Genomic DNA, 9,906 nt, shown 5'->3' on the forward strand with positions numbered 1-9,906 from the left:
AGGAGTGATGTTGAGCATCTTTTCATGTGTTTGTTAGCCATCTGTATGTCTTCTTTGGAGAAATGTCTATTTAGTTCTTTGGCCCATTTTTTGATTGGGTCGTTTATTTTTCTGGAGTTGAGCTGTAGGAGTTGCTTGTATATTTTTGAGATTAGTTGTTTGTCAGTTGCTTCATTTGCTATTATTTTCTCCCATTCTGAAGGCTGTCTTTTCACCTTGCTAATAGTTTCCTTTGATGTGCAGAAGCTTTTAAGGTTAATTAGGTCCCATTTGTTTTTTTTTGCTTTTATTTCCAATATTCTGGGAGGTGGGTCATAGAGGATCCTGCTGTGATGTATGTCAGAGAGTGTTTTGCCTATGTTCTCCTCTAGGAATTTTATAGTTTCTGGTCTTACGTTTAGATCTTTAATCCATTTTGAGTTTATTTTTGTGTATGGTGTTAGATCATACACCATGACCAAGTGGGCTTTATCCCAGGGATGCAAGGATTCTTCAATGTCTGCAAATCAATCAATGTAATACACCACATTAACAAATTGAAAAATAAAACCCATATGATTATCTCAATAGACGCAGAGAAAGCCTTTGACAAAATTCAACATCCATTTATGATAAACTCTCCAGAAAGCAGGAATAGAAGGAACATACCTCAACATAATAAAAGCTATATATGACAAACCCACAGCAAACATTATCCTCAATGGTGAAAAATTGAAAGCATTTCCTCTAAAGTCAGGAACAAGGCAAGGGTGCCCACTTTCACCATTACTATCCAACATAGTTTTGGAAGTTTTGGCCACAGCAATCAGAGCAGAAAAAGAAATAAAAGGAATCCAAATTGGAAAAGAAGAAGTAAAACTCTCACTATTTGCAGATGACATGATCCTCTACATAGAAAACCCTAAAGACTCCACCAGAAAATTACTAGAACTAATCAATGACTATAGTAAAGTTGCAGGATATAAAATCAACACACAGAAATCCCTTGCATTCTTGTACACTAATAATGAGAAAACAGAAAGAGAAATTAAGGAAACAATTCCATTCACCATTGCAACGGAAAGAGTAAAATACTTAGGAATATATCTACCTAAAGAAACTAAAGACCTATATATAGAAAACTATAAAACACTGGTGAAAGAAATCAAAGAGGACATTAATAGATAGAGAAATATACCATGTTCATGGATTGGAAGAATCAATATAGTGAAAATGAGTATACTACCCAAAGCAATTTATAGATTCAATGCAATCCCTATCAAGCTACCAACAGTATTCTTCACAGAGCTAGAACAAATAATTTCACAATTTGTATGGAAATACAAAAAACCTCGAATAGCCAAAGCGATCTTGAGAAAGAAGAATGGAACTGGAGGAATCAACCTACCTGACTTCAGGCTCTATTTCAAAGCCACAGTTATCAAGACAGTATGGTACTGGCACAAAGACAGAAATATAGATCAATGGAACAAAATAGAAAGCCCAGAGATAAATCCACGCACATATGGACACCTTATCTTTGACAAAGGAGGCAAGAATATACAATGGATTAAAGACAATCTCTTTAACAAGTGGTGCTGGGAAATCTGGTCAACCACTTGTAAAAAAAATGAAACTAGAACATCTTTAACTTCTTTACTTCCCCTTCCAGGTGATCTGCTTATAGAGTTTTTCTTACAGGTCAAGGCCCTTTTGAATTGTTTGGTTGGAAATTTGACATCAGGAGTGTCCGTTTGCTGTTGAAATAGTTTATGATGACAGTTACGTTAATAGGAGTCCAGGACATATCCATATGGCCTCCTTTCCTCTCAAAAGTTATGAAAACAAATGCAACTAAATTGTGTAGGCATTCTAAGAAGTCAGTATGTGTCCTTTTTATTTTTAAACGGTATTTAAAAATTGAATCACTGTCATGGGTGACTCTGATATCTTTTGATGGCTGTGTAAATCGGTATAGCCCTCTTTACTACTACTACTAAGTCACTTCAGTCGTGTCCGACTCTGTGTGACCCCATAGACGGCAGCCCACTAGGCTCTGCCGTCCCTGGGATTCTTCAGGCAAGAACACTGGAGTGGGCTGCCATTTCCTTCTCCAATGCATAAAAGTGAAAGTGAGGTCACTCAGTCGTGTCCGGCTCTTAGTGACCCCACAGACTGTAGCCCACCAGGCTCCTCCGTCCATGGGATTTTCCAGGCAAGAGTACTGGAGTAGGGTGCCACTGCCTTCTCCATAGCCCTCTATAGTTTATATCAAAGGCATAAAAATATTTGTTCCCCTTTGATCTGGTTTCAAGCTTGAGAATCTGTCCTAGAGAATTAATCTGAAATCTAGGAGAAGCATTCTTCTTTTTTTAAACATTTATTTGTTTATGCAGCTGCACTGGGTCTGAGTTGTGGAATATGGGATCTAGTTCCCTGACCAGGGGTCGAAACCCAGGCCCACTGCATTGGAAGCACGGAGTCTTAGCCACTGAACCACCAGGGAGTCCCTGATATATATCCATTAAAAAAGAAAATAAATATGCTTCAAAGGGTAGCTGTCACTGAGCAAACGCCTGCCGTCCAGGTGTAGTACACACAGATGAGGTCAGTCCCCAGGTGTAGGCATAGCGAGTGCAGTTGACTCAGGAATGGGCATGGTTCAGCCAGGGCAGAGTTCTGATAATTAAAGGTATGCACTTTGGTCCACTGTAGGAAGGCAGTCTGTGTCGTAACTAACTCTGTTATAATGACCTTCACTTTCTATTGTCTGTCTGAAGTTGAAATAGATGTTTTTTTTTTTTTTTTTTGAGGGAGTCCTTTCTCAAACCCCTACAGTTCTAAATATTTACTTGGTGATTGCTGATTGCTTATCACTTTATTAAATTCTTTAGAAAGTCAAAGTTGCTCAGTCATGTCCAAGTCTTGGCAACCCCATGGACTATACAGTCCATGGAATTCTCCAAGCCAGAATACTGGAGTGGGTAGCCTTTCCCTTCTCCAGAGGATCTTCCCAACCTAGGGATCGAATCCAGGTCTCCCACATTGCAAGTGGATTCTTTACCATCTGAGCCACAGGGGAAGCCTAAGAATACTAGAGTGGGTAGCCTATCCCTTCTCCAGTGGATCTTCCTGACTCAGGATTTGAACCAGGGTCTCCTGCATTGCAGGCAGATTCTTTACCAACTGAGCTATCAGGGAAGCCAAAATTCTTTGGAAGACATGTGAATTATGAGACAGTTCTTGCCCTGAAGGCACTGGTTATCATAGTTATACTTGCATAAATTTATTTCTGGCTGGTGACGTTCCCCCTTGGGTTCAGGGATGGGGGTTTATGAAGCTCCGAGGAGGTGTAGGTATAAGAATGTGAGTGCACTATTGGCAGGGGCCTGTGATAAAAAGGGAAGATTCTGAACTCAAAACTGAAGGATACGAGATTTCTGCCTCTGAGCTGAGTGTTGAGACTGTCACTTCACAACTTGGAAAGTTTGTTTCCCCTTCTTAAAAGGGAGACAGTAAACCCTCCTGCTTGGCATGTTATATGGATTTGCAGTCTGCGCAAGCACTTTATTAGCTATTTTACCAGCATATAATTCTAATTTGTAGTCATAACCATGTCTGAGCTGCTTTTCAGCTGTACCATGCAGTCAGCCTTCAGGTATAGCTTGATCTAGCTTGCCTTTCTCTCTGGCTCTAACCTTGTTTCTTGGTTTTTAGACTCCGACAAGTGAGAGTCACCCTCTGCGTCAGTTCCATTTCACCTCCTGGCCTGACCATGGTGTTCCTGACACCACTGATCTACTCATCAACTTCCGCTACCTTGTTCGTGACTACATGAAGCAGAGTCCTCCTGAGTCGCCAATACTGGTGCATTGCAGGTATGCATATGTGACAGATTTCAAATGTAATCATCAATATGGACATTTTTGAAAAAAGAAAAAAGTCCGAGAGGGGATGCAGTAGGTATTTATAAATTCAAGAAGGTTTGGATATGGGACAATGGATTTATTCCCTAAACCTTGAGACTTTAGAACAGGGATTGGCAAACGATAGCCGATGGGTCAGGTTTGGTCAGCTAACTGTATTTTAAAAAACATCGTAACCTATTTTATTTCTTATTTATAATATTTCCCTTTGAGATATTTCAACCTTACAAAAATGCGGAAAATAATTTAACAAAGCTCAGCATGACACCATATATGTTTCTTTTTGTTAATAATACATTACAGGTATAATTAAAATCTCTACTTACTAGCCTCCTATCCCATTCTCTTTCTTACACATTTGGTCCTAAAGTTGATCTGTATTATTCCCTTGCATGCTTTTATATTTTATTGCATGTGTAGGTAACTCTATTGTTTTATATAGCTTTAAACCTTTACTAGATTTTATAATGTATAAGTCATTCTGCAGCCTGTTTTCTTTAGCATTTTGGTTTGCTGTTTAACAGTGTTGAGATACATAATTCTAGTTCATTTTATTTACTTAAAAATACGTTTTCCACATACAAAAACTGTCTGTAAATGAATGTATACAACCTGATAAGTTTGGAGATGAGTATACCTCCATGAAGCCATCACCACAATCTATTTGGCTGCCTGTTTTCATCAATAAAGTTTTATTGGAACACAGCTGTGTCCCTTTGGTTGTATAGTGTCTGTGGTTACTTCCACGCTGCCATGGCAGGATGAGTCTGCAAAGCTGATGATGTTTTACTTTCTGGTCCTTAAGAGAAAACTTTGCCACCTCCTCCTGCAGAACAACAATCGATTAGCTTTGGAGCTAAAGGAATTGATTTTGGGACGGAAGACAGGAGGGACTTTGTTACCCTTTGAGAGTAACAGATTGAAATGGATGAAATGTGCCATCCTAGACACAGTGGCAACTTCGATGGGACTGAGATTAAAGACCTCTAACAAGGTGTTTTATTTGTGGCATCTGATTTGAAAGTAACTTTAGGACTTGGGTCCCAGTTCCAAGCTAGTACAGTCTGACTTGCTGAGGTTTTAATTAAGCCAATGGTTAATGGTCCTGGCCTTGACCCTCAAAGCCTGGTAGCTGGGGAGAGCAGGATATATGTACAAATAGGGAAGTGGGACTTTTATAGTAGAGGGGACCCATGCTAGGTGGTGCTAGTGGTTAAGAACCTGCCTTCCAACGCAGGAGATATAGGAGAATCAGGTTCGATCCCTGGGTCAGGAAGATTCCCTGGAGGAGGGCATGGCAAGCCACTCCAGTACTCTTGCCTGGAGAATCCCATGGACAGAGGAGCCTGGTGGGCTACAGTCCCTGGGATCACAGAGTCGGACATGACTGGAGCAACTTAGCACACTCAACCCGTGCTGACGTGCTCCTTTCCCCTGTTTTTCAGTGCTGGGGTGGGAAGGACGGGCACCTTCGTGGCCATCGACCGTCTTATCTATCAGATAGAGAACGAGAACACTGTGGACGTGTACGGCATCGTGTACGACCTTCGCATGCACAGGCCTTTAATGGTGCAGACAGAGGTGAGGCCAGCGTCTGTGTGTGACAGTTCTCCCTTCCTGTCTGTGTGTGTTTTTTTTTGTTGTTGTTGTTAATTTTATTTATTTATTTAAATTGGAGTATAATTGCTTTACAGTGTAAGTTTCTGGTGTATGATAATGTGAATCAGCTCTATGTATTCCCTGAAATGTTCCAGATAAACAGCATGCTCAAGGCGTGTTCTCAACAAGGGAACTGGGAAATAGCCCTCCTCAAAGCTGTCAGGGTGAAGGCATCCTGACCAGGATAGAGCGGAATATTAATCTAGTGTCAGGCCGTCACCCTGAACTAGTTTAGGACTCTGTGAAGAGATGCTGTGTTTCTGAGTCCAGCAGACAATGTTCTAGAGGACTGGGTGCTTTGGGGTGAGCAGGTGGCTGGGGTGGGAAGAGTGGAGTCGCCTCCTGTGTTGGTTGGTAGAGAGATCTTCTTTTTTCTGCTCTAATTATATGGAGTCATAGTTCTTCATCTTTTAGATTTTGGGTAACACAGAAATCTTACGCCTGCTTACAGATGTTCTCGTCCCTTTTTAAAATATTTTGAAAATTGCATAAATTTGTTCATATCAAAAACCTTAGTGCAGGATTATACAGAGGACATTTTTCCTCTTTTGCCTTTTCTTTTCCAATTCCATGCCCTAGAGGTAGTTAGTGTTTACAGTCTGCAGAGCTGCAGTCCTTCGGCCAGCTGACGTGAAGAGCTGACTCACTGGAAAAGACCCTGATGCTGGGGAAGATTGAAGGCGGGAGGAGAAGGGGACGACAGAGGATGAGATGGTTGGATGGTGTCACTGACTCAATGGACATGAGTTTGAGCAAGCTCTGGGAGATGGTGAAGGAGAGAGAAGCCTGGGGTGTGCAGTCCATGGGGGTGCAAAGTGTCAGCATTACTTAGCAACTGAGCAATAGCAACAATATATCTTTATAGGCTTCTTTATGTACTTCTGTTAAAAAAAAAAAACAAAAACGTGTACAGACATGGAGCGTATTTTATTTTTTTGAGAAGAATTTATAATTAGCTTTTTTTTTTTTGCCTTTTAGTGACTTGGTTGTTTCATTTAGTATAATGTCCTCAAGTTCATTTATGTTTTAGGATATTGCAGATGTTCCTTCCTAGAGCATGTTTGAAAAATTGGAAACTATTTTATATATAATTGCTGTCCTATGATTTTTTTCCCCTCTTAAAGTTTGTGGATGTCTTTCAGCAAACACCTCTTCTTCTTTTTAATGGCTACCTGCAGATTTTGATGTGCTTGTCTGAAGGGTGGGAATCCTGATCATAACCCCAATCTCTACACACCCCCCACTGAAGGATAGGAGCCCCAAGCTCAGCCCTGACCAGCCACCTTTATTTCACCTCTTTCGTTGAGAATCACAGCTTACTCCTTATTCTTCATTCACATCCTCCGTAGCCAAGAAAACTGCTGGGCATTTTGCTGATTGAATATGCACGTGCCTTAGCTCCTCCACGTATTCTCTTTGCCCTTCCTTAAGATTCTGGTACTTCTTGAGGAGCCGAGCTGTGTGTGGGGTGCACCCCTCTGGTTGATACTCATTAGTGACGAGAACCTTGCTACCTCTACTTTCAGAGTTCCCCATTATGTAATTACTCCTTGACCATGTGAACTTGGAGTGTTCGCTTGTGGTGAGTGGGGTTGGAGGGTGGAAATCTGAGAAAACCTTGGGTGCTAATCTTTGGTGCTTCTCTTTTTTTTTTCTTCTTTCTTTTTCTAACAGGACCAGTATGTTTTCCTCAATCAGTGTGTTTTGGATATTATCAGATCCCAGAAGGACTCAAAGGTGGATCTTATCTACCAGAACACAACTGCAATGACAATCTATGAGAACCTTTCACCCATAACCACGTTTGGAAAGACAAATGGTTACATTGCCTAATTCCAAAGGAAAACCTTTCTGGAGTTAACCAGACCATCACACCCACAGCAAAGGAAAATGCCCCGATGTTGACATGTTTTTATATGTCTCATATCCTAATTCTTTGTTCTGTTTTGTTAGAACTAATTTGAGAGTGTGAAGCTGCATGTGTAAAGCATGAGAAATGAGAGGCTGGGGCTATCAGGGGCTGTGGATGGCTGGCGAGCAAATCAACTACATTCCTGATTACCAATGGGATGAGTTCACTTTTTTTTTTTTTTCTCTTGAGAATTACAGAATACCAGGAAAAGTGAGCTATGATTTTTTTTTTTTTCCTTTTACAAGACATTCTTTTTTACATAGACTATTTTATATGATTCACACGCTAAAGCCAGGATTGTGTTGGGTTGAATATATTTTAAGTATCAGAGGTCTATTTTTACCTACTGTATCTTGGAATCTAGCTGATGGAAAATACATAATTGTGGATGATTATCACGTAGGGAGGGGTATGTGGTACCTCTTCCACCTGTGTTTTCTATTTGAACATGTGCCTTTTCTGAATTATGCTTCCACAGGCAAAACTCAGTAGATATCTCTATTTTTGTACTGAATCTCATAATTGGACTATGTGGAATATTTAAACAGTAGTTTAGTATTGGAGGTTCAGACTTCTCAGTAACATTCCTATTCTCATTTGATTAGAGAAGATCTCGCCTCCACCCCACACTTCCCCATCTCCTGTTTTGTGCTCTGTTCTTTCATTCCTTTTCCCTCCTATTTTTCCCGAAAGACATTTCTGATGACCACACTTTCTACCCACTGGTTGAGCAAGAGTGGAAACTAAATTATCATCTTGAAAATTTTGGGGGTGGGAGTCGGGTGAGCAGAGGAACCAACCCTTCAGTGACACAATAATCTTTTATTGTCCCTGTTTTATCTTTTTTTCTTTCTCATTTCTGTGTTTGGTAAGAAGGATTATTTAAAGGTGCAATATGTGACTTAGTGATTCATGATGCTCTAGGTTTTTAGTAACGTTTTACTCAGGTTGGCATTTTATGTGTCTCTGTGTGTCCGTGTATGTGTGTGTGTGTGTGTTTCTAAAAGTGTGGCAGTCTGTGAACACGTCCGTGTGAAAACGGTGTCAGATGAATCCCTTCTTAAAGTCTACTGGCTTTGGTCTGTACGTGCAGTGACGCATATCCATATCTACTGTATATATATATACTAAACTCTTAGAACAGTCATTCCTTGAAATTGAGGTGTACAAAGTTTGAATTTGTATCAAAGATGTAATTATTATTTTTAAAACCTCTTTTTCACTATACTGCTGCTGTAATTACTTTGATTTTTAAAAAAAAATGTAGATTAATTTTTTGTTTATTGTTATTTGGCTTTCAGGTGTGTATCCACTGAGAGTTTCCAAATCTATGTGGATTTATTTTATTGGTACATAATCTGTAAACTTCTCAAGGCATTAATTAACACGAAAGGATTTGTTTCTTTGTTTTGTTTTGTTTTATTTTATATTGTGGCTCAGGTTCTATTCTGAAGATGTATTAAGTTTCTCCTCCAATAAGCAATGAAGTGTTCGAGGTCTTATGAAGGATTGATCAAGTCCCGCAAGTCCTGTGGCTGTTTCCCACAGGGATAAATCCTGCTGTAAGTGTAGGCGATGTGTCCTGTTGGAAATGGGAGTGGGGTCTTCTCTGAGCGCCCCGGTCTCCCTGGGCCTGTGGGAGCCCGTCTCCTGGCCCTGCGCCCCGGCTCGCTGGGCCTTTGAGCACTCATGGGGCGCTCCGGAGGGGGAACCACAGCGTACGGAGAACCCCTGGGTCAGTGCCGGGGTCGAGGGCCATACGTCTTTTGTCTCCCTTTCCCTTTGAGGTACTGAAAGGAAGAGAGGAGAGGTGATGATGGTGTTGTGTTTTGGGAGAACCTTACTTCCCAAGTGGAAATTGCACTTTTGGCTGTGTCCTTTGCTCTCTCTGTGGCGGAAAGCACTTCATTCCGTGTCGGGCGCTTCGAGGAGCGGGCGGGCTGGGCTGGGTCCTCTTTGGTCCTTATCAGGGAAGCCCTGCCATCCTGGGCTGCTGAGTGAAGCTGGGTTTGGGCGACAGCTTCCAAGTCTTTCACGCGGGTCTGCCCCTCGAGCCTGTCTTGGAGAGCTCCCTAACTTCTTCAGGGGTCCCGGTCCAGGCGGCAGTTCTGGGGTCCCACCCCTCCCCACTCCAGTTGCCAGGAAGCCATGCTGGTGGTGCTAAGGTACCGTCAGGCCCCACGTAGGCGTACACCCTGCGTGCGTCACTGCTGCTGTCCTGGGGAAGTCAGGGGGAAGGACTTGACTCCAGAAATTCCTTTAAAAGATGAAAGCCACAATAATTAGAAACATATGGGTGTAAAAAATGCAAAGATCAGAAACCCTCCTCCCTTCCGCCTGGGATGAGCTTGGGAAATGGGCCGTAGCCTGGTCAGTCTCACTCAGACGTCACCCCCGGTCCCGGGAGGAAGGCTTGCGGTGGCCAAGTCT

General features: G+C 41.7%; 1 protein-coding gene across 1 annotated transcript in view; it reads left to right on the top strand.

Annotated features, from left to right (window-relative positions):
- PTPRJ (protein tyrosine phosphatase, receptor type, J) overlaps positions 1–9,900 on the top strand; it is a 59,468-nt gene extending 49,568 nt beyond the window's left edge. The window contains exons 24-26 of the mRNA XM_010842427.1: positions 3,697–3,857; positions 5,351–5,486; positions 7,239–9,900. Of these exons, the coding sequence (XP_010840729.1) occupies positions 3,697–3,857; positions 5,351–5,486; positions 7,239–7,397 (456 nt within the window). The 3' untranslated portion in view covers positions 7,398–9,900. The remainder of the gene's footprint in view (positions 1–3,696; positions 3,858–5,350; positions 5,487–7,238) is intronic.
- Positions 9,901–9,906: the final 6 nt, after the last annotated feature.

Source organism: Bison bison, unplaced genomic scaffold (assembly GCF_000754665.1).
Source record: "Bison bison bison isolate TAMUID 2011002044 unplaced genomic scaffold, Bison_UMD1.0 scf7180017864178, whole genome shotgun sequence".
NCBI lineage: Eukaryota > Metazoa > Chordata > Mammalia > Artiodactyla > Bovidae > Bison > Bison bison.